Source organism: Antedon mediterranea, chromosome 8 (assembly GCF_964355755.1).
Source record: "Antedon mediterranea chromosome 8, ecAntMedi1.1, whole genome shotgun sequence".
NCBI classification, from domain to species: Eukaryota; Metazoa; Echinodermata; class Crinoidea; order Comatulida; family Antedonidae; genus Antedon; species Antedon mediterranea.
The window spans coordinates 9,903,850-9,920,306 of record NC_092677.1 but is presented as its reverse complement, the minus strand read 5'-3'; the positions used below and the strand labels follow the sequence as shown (position 1 = coordinate 9,920,306).

At 31.1% G+C, this 16,457-nt stretch overlaps 1 protein-coding gene across 7 annotated transcripts in view; it reads right to left on the bottom strand.

Moving 5' to 3' along the window:
• The window catches only part of LOC140057375 (protein CBFA2T1-like), a 100,832-nt gene that overhangs the window by 9,419 nt on the left and 74,956 nt on the right, over positions 1-16,457 (bottom strand). Inside the window, exon 1 of one of the 7 annotated variants that reach the window (XM_072103010.1) lies at positions 4,921-5,011. The exons of 5 other annotated variants lie outside the window; for them this stretch is intronic. Coding sequence is in view for 1 of the 2 variants with exons in the window: in XM_072103008.1 (XP_071959109.1) it covers positions 3,856-3,898 (43 nt within the window). In the remaining variant the exon portion in view is untranslated. Of the gene's footprint in view, positions 1-3,855; positions 4,152-4,920; positions 5,012-16,457 lie in introns of those variants that run through there. One more of the 7 variants, XM_072103008.1, reaches the window with a different exon arrangement.

Below are 16,457 nucleotides of genomic sequence, written 5' to 3'. Positions count from 1 at the left end.
TACTAGTGTAAAGTTAGACTTATTCACCGGTCCTCGGGCCATATGGGTGAGAAAAATGCACGGTGCTTATGCCCTAAAATTTATAGCTCTAGTTAACAACATGATAATTAAAGTAGAATGCTGATGATTAATAGATGTATGCTAGAAAGTTTACTTAGCTTTGTATATTATTATTTATCATACACTTCATTGAATCGATGAGCAACCCCCGAACCACTATCAAGGCCCATGCAATCCACTCAACAACCAGTAATTGTGCCAAGGAAATAATTCAGCTCCTATAGGCCTACCTGTAACAGAGACCTCTATCTACAGAACAATGTTTACAATCATAATATGCATACCTAGGTATCCTAATCCATTCAAACAGCCATTGTTATGGTACATGGGAAACTTCAGCCTAGTCTGGCCATACTGGACTCCACCTGCATTCATATGCTTCTGATTATAATTTAAACTCAAGGGGTAAGGCACCCTAGCAAACTTTGTTTGTGTATTCATTGCTGTTGGCTTAGCTTGCCTACCAAGACCAGGTTCACATTGCACACTGCTGCACAAACAAACAACTGTAGCATATGACAGGTGTTGGCTTGATACTGAAACTCCAGGTGGCCAGGATAACATACCAGAGTATAGTTTGGATGATGTCATACACACTGGTGTTAAAAATTGCAATATAAATCTGGCATAAGTGACACCTGGTAATCAGGCATCTGCAACTCTTTCAAGGAATTTTTTTTAGTTGCATTGTCAAAATGTGTAGGTGTATTTGTAGTACAGGTATTTTAAATACAAAAAATAAAACATTATTTATTTCATTGATTTTTACATGACTGTAATATTAAAATATGAGCTCTTATACAATTTGTCCACAAATATTAAATAGATTTTTAATTACTTTTATTATATAAAAGTACATTTTATGTATTTTTTAAAATTAATTTCAGTGTCTGGCAATAAAACTTTGCTTGAAGGTAAAACAAGAAATACCAATTGAAACAATTCGGATATTTCCATAAGCAATCATGTATTCATAATTTTATTAATTCTTCCTCAAGACAAAATAAATTATAAATTTATAAATTGACTATTATTCATACAGCAATTATTATTTTTTGAATCAATAAATGGAAATTAATATGCTTATTTTTCGTGACCTGAAATGTTAATTCATCATATTTTAATAACTTTCCCAAAATGTCATCATTTCTTTAACAAATTAGTACTAGTTATTAGTATTTTTAATTAATGCAATATCATGTCTTCTAAATGACATATGGCTAATCATGTCAGCACTTCTTAACATACAGCTAACAGATTAATATGCTTATTAACACATTTGTAGTAAACATCTTTGTGCTAGACAATACCTATGCCGTGACATCAATAACAATAGGCAAATAACACGCTTTAGAAAAAAACTCCCTTGATTTAAGCATGGTGTCAAGATTCTATTCTATATTCTACAACATTATTATCACTACTACCAATGAACAGATGTGTTAAGGTAATTCAACTGTGCTTAAGACCTAAGTAGGCCTACTTAAGGTTTAACCAACTGTCACAGAGTTTTAGTTATGAGGAAACGGAAAAGAAAGAAGTAATCAAAAGTAATGAGGGAAGTGATTAGAATTTATTAGAAAACAAAGTATGTAAAACAAAGGAATAATTGTAATGTATGATCACCCTAATGTCTATCAATTAAACACAAAACAATAGATACTGACTTTCACACAAATGTATACAAATTGCTGTAAAGTATTTTTTAAATAAATACTTTACATTTATGGTCAAATGGAAGGGCACCTGCATATCAAACAGAAGAGTCTGTTTCACTGTTATATATTCACTTTTGTACTTAATTTGATTTCAGTAGTAGTTTCTATTATGGAACCACATAAAACCTAATCAAAATATTTATCTATTTATTTACGCCCAATTTAATAGTTCAAGATGAAAATCTAAATACAGTACTCCACTACAGTAACTATAAACTCTTGCTATGCAAGTAATGTAAAATGCACAGGATGGGGTCTTTAAACTTGGTTCCAAGTTAACTGTACTATCAAAACAAAAATCGATTAAGTGGCTAATAATAACCATGAAAATGCGTTTCTTGGAAACCCAACCAATATCTGAATCTTTTACTGTACTTTCATAAACAATTCTCAAAGCAGATTGGATAACCATGGAGAAATCAGTTCTCCATGGGATAACAGAATCACTAATCAGCTTATATACCAATCAGGAAATCTATTTTCTTAATTTAACACATTCCATAATACCTTGCTAATTGAAAAGCTTTGTTGCTACCTCCAAAATCTGAGACAACATTGATTACAACTGAATTAGTTGATTCTAAATTTAGTTAAGACGACGAATTGTTATTCCAGGACTATTTCATTGTAAACTATCCTTCAGGTTAAATTGAAATCAGATAATAGGGTTACATCTTTATTGTTCTCCACACTCGCAGTAATCACATTAAACAACCATATCTTGTTTACCAAAATGCTATTTGCTTTGAACTAACAATTAGTTGCTTAGACTTGGAGCTAAGGTAAGATTGAAGCTAAACTGTGATGATCGTTGTCGTAAACAACTTTATGGTTGTACAGTAGCATAATCAATCGGTAATTCATTACGTGAGAACTTAGCTAGCAAGGGACTTAAGAAAAACAAACACAGATTATATGATGGTAGAATAAAATTAATAGCGTAGCACACGGACACCAATGATGTACTTTTAAAGAGCGTATGATGTATGAACTAACGATTATAAAGACTAAATTATAAGCTTTATAAAAGATATTTGATATAAATAAATAAAACAATAATGTGGTTTTAGAAGCATTGCATTTTACCAGGGTAGCATTAACATCTAATCTACACAAATCATTGTATTCATTATCATAGCTAATTAATATTTCAATAATATTATTACAATAGTAGCACTGTTGTCCTCAGTATTTCTATACAGTGCAAAGTCCTTGGTCAAAACTGTCAGGTTCGGTCTAACGGCTTTGCCTTTCACGATTTTTCATGATTAATTCAACGACTTAATCCTAACATACATGCAGGTAATACTTGCAGATTACTACTAGAGACCACACAAGGTCATAAGTTCCCCGGGACAAAAATATTCGTGATTTATTAACTGGTTTTTACAGTAAATCATGAAAATCCTTTAACATGAAATATTGTTTTATTATTTAAGCTGAATATTAACAGTTAATCTGCTTGTAGGGACAACGATAATAAATAAAAAATATAGTCTATCAATCAAACTAACTAACCATTGCGGACTAAACATTTTCTTTAAAAATTTACCGCTTTTTTTTTTTACTTTCTTAAATAATTTTAACCTCTAGGTATTATTGTGATATACAATTACCCAACTAAATATAATTGCAGAGTAATTTAGGATTTCATTTTTTTTAATATCCTACTAAAAAATAAATTAATAATTTTAAAATATGATATCATATCACGCCAGTAGATACATTTTTCTTTTTATTATAAATTTAAAACAAATTTGTACTACTACTATTCAGTTTTTTTTTATTTGAACGAAAATCTATTATAATATGAAAATATCAGTGATATTATGCAGAAAACAACCGTACTGCACAGAAGACAAAAATAAACAATAACGATTGCCGAGTAAAATAATGATCAATAATTCCCTTCAGTAAATAACAAGGCAAATCCATCAAAAGCTGAAAAAAAAGCAATTGCTCGTAGAAAAACAAGCACTGATTAATACAATCATGGTGTAAGCATTTCCTGTCCTTATACAACCACATGGTAAGAAAAAAAGAGGAAATTAATTTTTAAAGAATAAAAAACACTCACCAGTGTTACTCAAATAAATATTAGATCCTTCAGTAGTAACCATTAGATAGATTAAAACTATGAGATAGAACGCAACACATCCACAATAAACCAACCACTGTACGTTATTAAATCAACTCCACAAAAACAAACGATAGTCTGCATTAATTGGACTGCCTGTATGAAATGGCGTGTCTTGTTAGTGACGATATATGCAACGGAACACATGTACACATGTGACTATAAAGTTTTTGTTATAGAATAATAGAAATCGTAATGCTAAATAGCTGCCTTGTCTTTCTCGTCGTGTTAGTACCCTCTGGCGTACATGGTACCTTCAAAAGAAAGTCAGCAGATGTCCCAATACAACGGACACATTCATTGGTAGAAATATATAGACTGTACCATTATTTACAGATGTGTTTAAACATAAGTAAACAAACAATCCAAAATTCAAACCATATTAAACTAACATTTTAAAACATTATTAAGATAGGAATAATGTAAATACCAAATATATAAAGTATAGAAGAACATATTTTCTTGCTTTATGATTTGTTTACAAATGAGTTTATTACTGAATACACCCCTGTAAAATAATGGATTATTCCACAGACATTACCCTATTCTTTAAACCAGCTGGAGCAGGTGTGCCTAGGATATGCTGCAGCTGCATGATTACCTCGGCCCTTTTTTTTTACATCAGGCTAGTTGGGCTAACATCACTGTTTATTGCAAAGGATAGTTGGTTAATTAAATACAATTAGGAACAACTAATACATATTGAAATGCATTAATGAATTGTAATCAATTAACAAAGCTGAGGAATATAATACTATAGTAAACAATGAGGTCAATTAGGTCAAACAAGTATTGTTTTTCTTTAGTACAGTTGAAACTATATGCTATTACATTAACATAACTGTACTTATTATTTTTCCAATGTCAGATGGACAATAAACCAATAGACTACGACCTTGATCTGCTACAGAATAAAAACAAAACAAATTTAATAATCAATATTTAATTTTTACACCACAACATAAAGAGCATTGTTTTAAAACAAATATTATAAAGTAGTCCTACCTTCATGTTAGAACGTGCCTTATATATGAGTATTGAATAAATTTAGTTAAGTTCCGAAGGTCATTAAACAAACAAATGATTTTTCTCGTTAATAACAGTCGCCATGGTAGGTTAGCATTGCTATTACCTTCACCTTCGTAAAAATCAATGTTGATTGAGGAAACTAGAGGGCATATAGAAGTCGGTAAGTCTTAGCATTATATGGTTTTTCAATCAAAATTAAAATTAACTGTTTACTTTCACGGATATGAATGACAATGGAAAAGGATGTGGGTAAATACTGTGTTAAAGTCTTTTCACACTGTGAAATAGTTACCGATGAGCACTTATACTTGATAGATAGAGGCAATTACTAAGGATTTGAGAAGTACAGTAGACGCTTCTTATGAACCACAATTCAGAAATTACAATACAAGCAATTTTACATGTTCACCACTTTATTTTCACCATTTTTAGTTTAAGGTATAACATCAAGAAAATTGATTATCATTTTTTTTATAAAAAACAAAAATTAATAATAGAATTACATACCGGTAATTTATTTAAAATTTATTTGAATTAACAACCGTTATAAAACAATAATGATAAGACAAACAAAAGAAAAATACTCATTTAAAAAAATTAAGAATAAATCATTACACCAGAAAAAAAAAAAATGCCTAGGTGTCAAAATTAAAATAATTAAAATAATTCTGCAGAAGTTGTAATAATACTAAGAGAAATTAGTGGTAGTTTAGAACAAAGACACTTTTGTGACGATGAATGCTGGTACTCCTTGTGCAGTACCCTCTTAATTCTACCAATGTACACAATTCGTTCTTTTGTTAGGTTATCAAGTTTTATCATGAGGTTTAAAAGTACAGTACTTTTAAAATTACTTCTGTAAACTGGATAAACTGTATTAACATTTTACTCTCAGCTCTTCAGAGACCATAAAAACATTTTGCACTAAAAATCAATCGATTGATCAATCAATCAATCAATCAATCAAGGGTTTGTTTGTTTCAATCGTTCTTGCAGTTAAAAACTGAATTTTTGCTATATTAAATTCATTTGAGATTCTTATTATAAGATTATTATATATTCTTCTTTGTATGAGACAAGGTTGGGCAGATAAAATTTATAAAACTGTTTATGTTGGTGCATATACATAACTTATCAAGCTCTTACAAGGCATTTCACACCTCTTTTCATATAGTCTTGCGAAACTCCATACAAAAACTGGAGTTGATGTCCTGTTTCTTAGTTCGGGTATGCAATGTGAAAGGGATATTATTTAGTATTATATAGTAAGAAACAAACTTGTACAATTTGATTTTTAAGAGATTCTGCTATTTTAAGAGAAAGAAAAGATTTCATTTCTTTATGAGTTTATAAATTTATATTTGATTTGATTTTTTCTGGATAAACTATTATATTATCTCTTCATTGAGGTTTAGTTACAGCTTAACATCCTATTTGAAGGACGTGTTAAAGCATCTTACGAGGACACAATCAAGACGGCCAATATGATTCCTTACCATCTAACTTTCTCACAAAGCAAACCTAGATGCTGTCCTTCATCAGATGTCCCAATTAAAATCTAATAGCCTATATAATAAAAATGCTATTAAACTTGGGCAGTGGAAAATAATGCTGGTACCAGAAACAAAAAAACAATTATAAAGCAGACACGTGAACTGGATGACGATATGCCCTTTCATAGTCATGTGAATCAAATGTACCATCACAATTTCCTGATTATAGGTAAACATGTACTAATTAAAATACTAAGCTGGTATAGGTAGGCTAATGGAAACATCCTTTAATAACTATCCAATTACCATAAACTATCATTATATTCAACACATTTATCACGCAATCATTCAATTATTATTATTATATTTACTTTTCAGAACGCTGGTGTGAATCAGTTTCTCCCGGTTCAGGGGCAACCAACAATTTATGTAGGCAACTAAAAATTGAGAGGGCAACTAAATTTCAGAAACTGGTTGCCCTCTGGGAACTATAAATTAATACTGTACTGTTAATTCATTATTATTATCCATCTCAGATCACCCAATGAGTTAAACCCTACCTCTTCCAATTTTGATGAAATTTGGTATATGGGTGATTCATAGCAATTAAAGCGAAAATTTCAAATTTTAACTTTATCGTACCAACGGTTTTCGAGATATAGCAATTTAAATTTTCGGTTTTTACGCAAAAAAGGGCGCGTCCGCCACGTTTCAAAGAGCTGTATCTCGGGAACTATAGGTTCGATTTTAAAAACAAAGGTATTTTTGTAAAGGGGAGACAATAAGGAATCTAAATATACTAATTGTGTGTGTTTTATGTTAATTTTAAGTTGAATAAAACTTTGACATATATTTTGACCTTGAAATTGACCCCGTGGAACACGCCCGATTTGTTGATGACCATCACGAAAAATGTAGCCCTACGTGTCAACTACAACATATAAAAAAATTGGAGGGGTTTTTTTCTTTGTTTCCATGAAATTACAATTTGAAGTTGACATACCTCTTCCTTTTAGTGTATTTTTGGTGTCTGTCCATGCATTACTTCAATGTCAATTTGATGTATTCCAAAAATAATTTTATTTACAAACTAAATATCATTATAATGTTACAATTGTCTATGTCTGGCCTTTACTCCTTGTCATCTGGCCAATTCAAACAGTATTTAGAAATGTTGTGGCGATCATTTTGGGAAATACTGTAATTCCTAGTCGAAGAGGATTTTATAAACGGAGAGGCTATAATACAATGTACATTTGATTCAGGAATCCAACAACAGTCTTCTTTGGACAGCCAATAAAAGGTTTTCGCTGGCCCATGAGGATGCATAAATTTAATTTGATAATCCCCAAACTCTTCTGAGACATCCACAACCAAACCAATCCATGGGACACCATCATAACTACAGCACACAAAATTCTGAAGTCTAATAATGGTGGGTTGTGTATCAGCAACAATTTAATTTTCATCACTGAAAGATTCTTGAATCACAACCACATCCGGAGGGTTTATCTGGGTACTAAGTTTGTAGACCTGCATCTGTGCCAGAGAAACAGGAGCAAAGCGATGATATTGTAATGTACCCTTGATGGTCTGGGTGAGGTTGAATCTTGGCTTTATTTCTTTTTCCACAGTAGATACCTCATCTATTCCCACATGAAAAAAGTTGATGCCTGGAATGTCCATATGAGCGAGTCATATGGCCGAGCGGTTAAGGCAGGGGTGCCGTTTACCGTACCTAAAGAGCCAAGAACAACATCGGCAAGGGTTCGAGGCCGACTCGCTCCTAGTTCTGGTGGTGGAACAAGTCTTCTCGGATAAGGACTATAAACCGTAGGTCCAGTGTACACAGTTATAACCTGTGTGTACTTTAAAGAACCCAGTTCATTATTCGAAAAAGAGTAGGGGTTACCCCAGTGAACTGGTTCACACAATAGCCCCTGTATCAGGGGGATTACCACCTATCTGATAGGACACTGATTAGTTCACTATTGGTAATCCTTGGCCACATTGCCTAAAGACATAAAATAAAAATTAAAAATTACACAGTAGTCGAACATACTGAGAGATGTGAGAATATGACATTCAGTCAAACGCTGTAAGCTTCTCTTAGTGACAAGCCTCTTAACTGTTCCACCTATGCCATCACATGCACTCTTGCCATGTGATGTAGCGAAAAAATTCCACTCGGCGTCTAAACCAAAATCTTCCTGGTGGTGGCAAAGGTTAATAAAGTTATATTTGTTTTTGCATTGGCTGCCACATCCATCTGTGAAATAATGAACTTTTTTCATGGTTGGTAGTTTTGTTTTTAAATAGGGGATGACAACCTTTAAAAAGGCCTATACAGTTAACTGTTGTATGTTCTCTGCAATCACTTATTATGCATATGTTAATGTGCATAATAACATAGTAAGGACACTAAACTATGTGTCAAAATTGATTTGAAAAGTATGTGAGTTACCCAGTATTTCTCATATCAAAATATATCTACTGTTTAAGTGGGCCTGATGAGAAAGCGTAACAATAAGACACCTTAACAGTTAGTGTTCACACTGTGTATAAAGTATAACAACACCAAAAATACACTAAAAGGAAGAGGTATGTCAACTTCAAATTGTAATTTCATGGAAACAAACAAAAAAACCCCTCCAATTTTTTTATATGTTGTAGTTGACACGTAGGGCTACATTTTTCGTGATAGTCACCAACAAATCGGGCGTGTTCCACGGGGTCAATTTCAAGGTCAAAATATATGTCAAAGTTTTATTCAACTTAAAATTAACATAAAACACACACAATTAGTATATTTAGGTTCCTTATGGTCTCCCCTTTACAAAAATACCTTTGTTTTTAAAATCGAACCTATAGTTCCCGAGATACAGCTCTTTGAAACGTGGCGGCCGCGCCTTTTTTTGCGTAAAAAACGAAAATTTAAATTGCGATATCTCAAAAACCGTTGGTCCGATAAAGTTAAAATTTGAAATTTTGGCTTTAATTGCTATGAATCACCCATATACCAAATTTCATCAAAATTGGAAGAGGTAGGGTTTAAAATTCCATTTTTTTTGGGTGAACTGAGATGGAATGACCCTATTATTAGAAAAATAATACAATTTAATTGGTAAGACGTTTTAGATGCCCTGCTCTGACGAATTTGTACTTTTATATACGAAGTACATTGAGAATGTTAAAAAAAAGTAAAATTCTCAGGTGGACTAGAACTCTCCAGATCACTTGCCTGGCCTTCACACCTCCAGACCTCTGATGGCTAGAGTTATATTTGATCCCAAGTAAGCAGCGGGTATTGCACCAACAGTATTGTAATTGTTTAACGCACCCGACTCAAAGCTACTTCACAGTAGTTACAAACAATTACAATAATACTATTGTTTATAAAACATATGCAAAAATAAAAAATATTATTTTATAAATAAGGTGTTATCTTTATTCATTTGACTGTATAAAATATTGAGTTTTAAAGTTTTAGTTAAAACTATCCCGGTATTATGTAACATTATCATCAGAAACTCAGACCATATCTCAGCTGACCTGATCATGTGACAAATCACAACATCGGGCGACAAACTCGATGGAATCGATTACATCAGATTTGCCGAAAGTCGATTTGGTATACGATCATTATCCATAAAGCCAATACTACCAGCTTAATTTAGTATTTCCAGGTATATCAGGGCACCATATAATAATATGGAAAACTTTGGACGGCATTTCATTGTGCATTCAATTTAAAATTTTTAAATGTTGCACAAGATGAGCATCTTTAAGGAAGATGAAAATGAAAATGAAGGTGATAGTTTGCAGTATTTCTGATTGTGTTATCATTGCATTCCTTGTTTAGCAAATATATTAGTTGGGAACAGGTGGGCATATTCACCATTCATGCTTAGCCTAAGGTAAACACTTATAATTAAATTTAAATCTCCTAATACACAGGGAAATACTGAAATATTTATTGAGTTAAGTGAAATATTTAAAGATGTATTGTCCCTTGAAACACAAAAAAATGAAGGTCAAAATATTATAAATTTAAATTGGCCATATCAAAGTAATATTAAAGTTATTCACTTTAAGTCGAAAATTCGAGCCAAAAACAACACGTTTACGTAAATTAACAGGTAAATTAATTTGATTACATTTCGTCAGCAAAATCGTCACGAGCGAAAGTAAACAAAGACTTACGCCCGTATTCTTAAACCGGACTTTAGTCGTAGTTCGAGCTAAAACTAAAAAAATGACGTCATTTTAATTCATAAACCAAACTTCAACTAAATCACCGACTAAATCAGGCCAACCTCGACTAAATCGAGACGGATTTTGATCGATTTTTTTAGTCCTGGAGGGGGCAGACTAAATGGTCGACTAAATGGTTTTTAAACGATGTTTATAAAAAACGTAACAGTCATTGAGTTGTTATATTGGCCAGATATTGAAGAATGAAATATCTATATTTATATTAGCTTAATTAAATATACATTGGTATAAATTATAATAATGAAAATCATCTTTATTTACAACTGTATACAAATTACATTATTTTCTTCACGCAAGTCTGACTTGAGCTACGTCACGCCATAGCGACAATGGGAGATGCGGCAATTCACCACGCGATGGAATGTTTAGGGGGCCTAGCGCTTTCTTGTCACGCTATGAAGTGCGTGGTTCGTGGCGATCATAGTTTGTTGGGGGCCTAGAAAATATAAAAGTTACCGTACCGCCATGGTTCCTAAATATATTTTTAAGATTTTATTTGTTGTTAATCAAATATACTTCACTGTTAAATTAATACTGATATTGTTCTAATAATTAACGATTAAACTCTGTCAATACCGGACACCGTTGGGCTGGCCAAATAAGTCTGGTTTTCCAGAAATTCTGGTGTTTAAAATGTTTTTTTAATGGTAAAAATTAATTTTGGACCTTTTGGTTTTCAGAGACAATTTGTTGTTTAAACTTGGATGTGAATGTTGGTAAACAGTTAGTCGGAAAATGCAAGCAACTAAAATGAAATTGTAAATGAAGGTTTAAAAGAACATATTAAAGTTCAAATTAGTTTTCAAAATGTTACCATACCATAGAGTTGGCATTTAAATTAATGCTACTAAGTTAGAGCTATCAGTTACAAAAACTCTGCACCTGGTGTACGGAAGCCAAATATAAGTAACTTTGTATTGGAACTATTTATATGTGAAAGATTGATTCAATAACATGCAACCAGCGAAAACAGATTTCTTTTGGCTCTTAATAAAAATTTGTATTTATTTAATTGTCTATTACTCATTCGACTTGAATACAGCTGATTTAAAGTTGAAATTGGTCCAACTAGTCAGGCACCATCAAGGCCTCATGGAACCAGCAAATGTACAAGAAGTCTGGATAATCGCCAAATCTTTTGCATGTTAATACCTGCTTTATTGTTTTATTTTTCATAAGAATGCACATCTGGGGCTCTCAATTTAATAATTTATATTACCCTAATATTAATCATTATTTCAATAAAGGTCTGTATTATTAATATTTCATTTTAGTTATTCAAGTATTTCTCATTGTAAAAATGTACGATAGATATATTACCCTACCTTTATCCTACCTTAGTACAATGGTGGATCCGAGATTTTGAAATGGGGGGCCCAGAGCCTAAAAAATGTGCTGCTGTATCATTTGCATTGCAATTTTCAAAATTTAGTAGAGGTCCCCAAGTACTGGGCCCCACTTTGGCTCCTGCTATGATGGACAGACACCATTTAATAGTGAATTACCTCTATGCAATCTGCTGCAATCGTATAACAATTCCTTTTTTTATACTATTTAAGCCTAGATTATGTCAGTAATATTATAACATATTGTGCAGTTTTAGCAGTATTGTTCTTTAAAATTCGCTTTCAATTTTGTACCAGTTCATTTTTGTACCAGTTCATTTTATGCAAATTCTGTAAAATTGTTATAAAACAGCACCTATATGCAAATTAAGTTAAACATACAAGACAACCATGATTAACTGCTAAACATATATAGATAAAAAGCATAACACTGATCATGCCAATTTCAATTGGTTCCCTTACAACACAGTAATTGTAATTACCTATTTTTTTCAACCAGCAACTATACAATTAACATTGGCAAGTAATCAAGGGGTCCATATTCTACTTGGAGGTGTCCCAAATAAGTCAACATTTACTTTTTTTGCAATGATCTGCGTGCAATAAACTGCGTCACAAATAACACAATAACTATTCATTATATCACATGGCAAAATTTACATTTCAATTTGCAAAGTAACAGTTGACCTTTATTTTCTATATTTAAGCAATGATACCAACTGAAAATGAAAGAAATAATGTGCATCGGTTTGACAAAAAAGGTGTGATATGCCCAAATATGGTAGTGATATGCCCATATATGGTAGTGATATGCCATTATCATGTCCATACATGGACACATCACATACAGTTTGATAGTGTAGACAGAGCTTAATAGCTAATATTGCTTCTAAAAATGTAACTGAATAAATGTGGAATGAATGAATGTGTATTGAAGTTCAGCATTATATCTTGATGAAGAATACAATAGGATGCCAAGCAGTGTCTTTTTTGACAAACTCACCATAAATGTTCTGATCTGAAAAATTGGATGAATCTTAATCAGAAAACTGAATCAGAAAAATTATTTACCTGGAAATAAAAATAATAACTATAATTTATAGAAAGGAATCAAGGAAGACAATTTTGCAACAAAAAAAAATTAATTTTTTACGAATAAAGTTTACCTATGTCTATTAAAGACAGTACAACCTTAAATATTAATATAACCAATATAGAGTTGTCAATTACTTAAGTTTCACAATATAATTTTCAAAATGGTAGGTAGTTCTTTCAAAAAACAAAGCATTACAAATATTAATCAACTTAAAACATTGTCTAAAATTGATGTAATGCCAGACAGATGTTATCCTAAACTTACAATATAAAATGAAATGGACAAATATGAATAATGGGCACTATAACTAATTATTTTTATTACATTTTTTCTCCCAAGAGGTTCATTGATAATCAATAAATCTAATGCATTTTATTTTCATGAGTAGTTTAGAATTCGTCATAAATTATATTTAGAAAAAAATTATTATGTTTGTAACTAATGTAATAATAATGTATATGAATTTCTATCAATAACACTTTCATTACAGATGTATATAAAAACTGTACTGACGTAGTAGACCGAATTATTCGTTCTTATGTGCAATAATCGTTTAAAAATAGTAGATACCATTATTTTGTAATGTTAAGTATCGGGATAGTACAAAAACTATTGTACCAAAATAGTCTCGATTTTGCCTTCCTAATTTCTATCGCGGTAGATATTGACAATTGATAAGCCAACATTAACCGGCTAGAAAATGAAACAAGAAATATGTATGTTTAACTACTAAAAGAAAAAAAATTAAAACGTACAGTATACACTGTTAGTTACTGTTAGTTACTGTTAGTTACTGTTAGTTACTGTTAGTTACTGTTAGTTACTGTTAGTTACTGTTAGTTACTGTTCGGGAATATTGTCTTTCTTAAATTAATAAGTTCCTTCTTGTCTTCTTAATTGACACCAAAAAAAATATCCCACGCAAACACAGCCTGGCAGCTGACTACTTACCGAAATGGTATCAATCAATTCTATCGCCCATTAACGAAACCAATATTACTAAGTACAATTCGAAAAGTACAAACACATGCTGATATACACATCTTCGCATTAGACAAACTATACATGACTGGAAGTACTGCGCGTATGGCTGTTATAAATTTGCCCTCATGTTCCATTTTGAGGTTTAGGCAAAAGTATAGTCTGGTACCAACAAATATTGTCCATTTAAAATTGTAACAGTATACCCTACCAACATTTATGGTGCATTTACAATTGTAAACCGCTTTACATTCCATCTGAATAAAATGGGATATTAAGCATCTTGCCTATGGATACACATGCAATGGAACAGACAGTGATCGAACCAATTCCTCTCACACAATTCCTCTCACACAATTCCCTACCATTAAGTCATCCCTACCATTAGGTCATATAGAAAATGTATATAATTTTTAGAATATGTCAGAGTTAGGGAAAGCATTTGGAATATTAATGAATAACTTCATGAATGGGATTTCAATTAAACATAATTATGATTAATATAAATATTAAATCCTAGTTGTAAAATATATTACATTAGGCAGAATTATTTCTTAAAATTTACAAAATTACTACAGTAAGGTTTCCTTTTGTATTCAGAAAAATGAAAAAAAAAACCGACTTAATTCCAAAGTTATTAATTTAATCAAAAAGATATAAAATAAACTATTGAATTTCACTTCTCCCTTTCTTGAAATCTATGTTTCATTTATAAATAAGTTTGTGATTAAAATGGAAGCTAATATTCATGATTTTAAATATTACAGTCATATGAATACCTTTAATGACAGAAAGATCATTACCTTTTCTCTACAAATCCATCAAATAATATTTTTTATGTATTCCCTCCGGCTCATACTCATATACGCAAAAAAACAAGATAACTTTTACTTTAAATCTTTTAGCCAAAGGTGAAAAATAAGATTTATAATTTATAAAATGATTTAATATGGTAGAATATACATTGAAAAAAATCCCTCATTTATAAACATTAAAAAAAGATTTTACAGTTAAACAGAAATTGAGAATGGCCTTCAACAGAAAAATAATCAGAAACGGCAAAACTAATCATCTCTGTAAAGGTCATAGTATTATCTTTTTGGATGAAAGTAGCCGGTAATTTGTACAGACAATAATTGAGAAAATGTTGTCTGTCGTTTTTTTCCCTCTAATAATAATCTTCAATATGTTCTTGTTAAAACTTTCATTCATAAACACATCAATCAAAGAATGCAGACAAACGCAGAGTGGGAGGGAAGTCAATATTACTTACTTAAAAACAGGAGCTTATCAAGATTATTTATGATTATAGTAATATATCTATAATTAGTATTTCAGGTAAGGGGACATCCATTTTATATGACATTTTTTATATAATCTTAAGATTAAAAAATATTCATAAAAGCCAAAACATGTTAGAAAGATGGTTGGTTTTTATTATTATTATTATATCAAAATTTATAAAGCGTCAATTCAAAGACCGAGGTACAAAATCAAAGGCGCTGGACATGTTAGTGGTCGAAAAAATGAGTTTTGAGCAATTTTTTAAATAAGGCAACAGAAGAGCAGTGTTTAATTTTACCTCATAGTAAATTAAAACAAGAATTTTCTTTCATATCTTCAAACTTCATTCTAAAAATTAGGCTTTTCATAAAAATGGACATTGTTAATGTTAGCCAGCAATTTGAATTTACACTGGAAACACTCTGGAAATGCAATCAAATCAATGATTTTGCTTATAAAAAAACAAAAAAACAATATAATTATACCATACCATACATTAACCAAAGTCCAGTTGAATATTTTTTTTCCTATTGAACTTAGTTTTTTAGGGTTATTATTTTAGTTTTGATCATTTTTCATTAATTCTTTTTTTTTAAATTATTATATAGTATTAAAAAAGTCTATAATAAATAAACATTTTGTTAAAATAATTTGAATACCCTAGATTTCTAACAAATAAATAACAACAAAACATAAACAGAAAGAGTAACTGTAATTGGTTGGCCATACATCATTGTTTATAATAATTTGGTCATGAGAAAACTGTAATATGCTGGTTGGATAAGAGTCCTGGTTTTTCACTCCTCTGGTCTCTGGCATGCAGGATTACAATACCCTTTGTATTCAATTGTATCAATGCTTACAGTTATATAGCATCTTGAATAGAGCCCAGGGTTATACAAGAAGCTGGGTGGTACTGTAACAACACATAAGAAAAAGGTTTGTATTGTAGTCGGCTGAACAAAAAAAAAGACAAGCATTATCATTTTTAAAAACATAATAAAATATAAGTCTGTCTAAACTTGCAGACAATCTGGA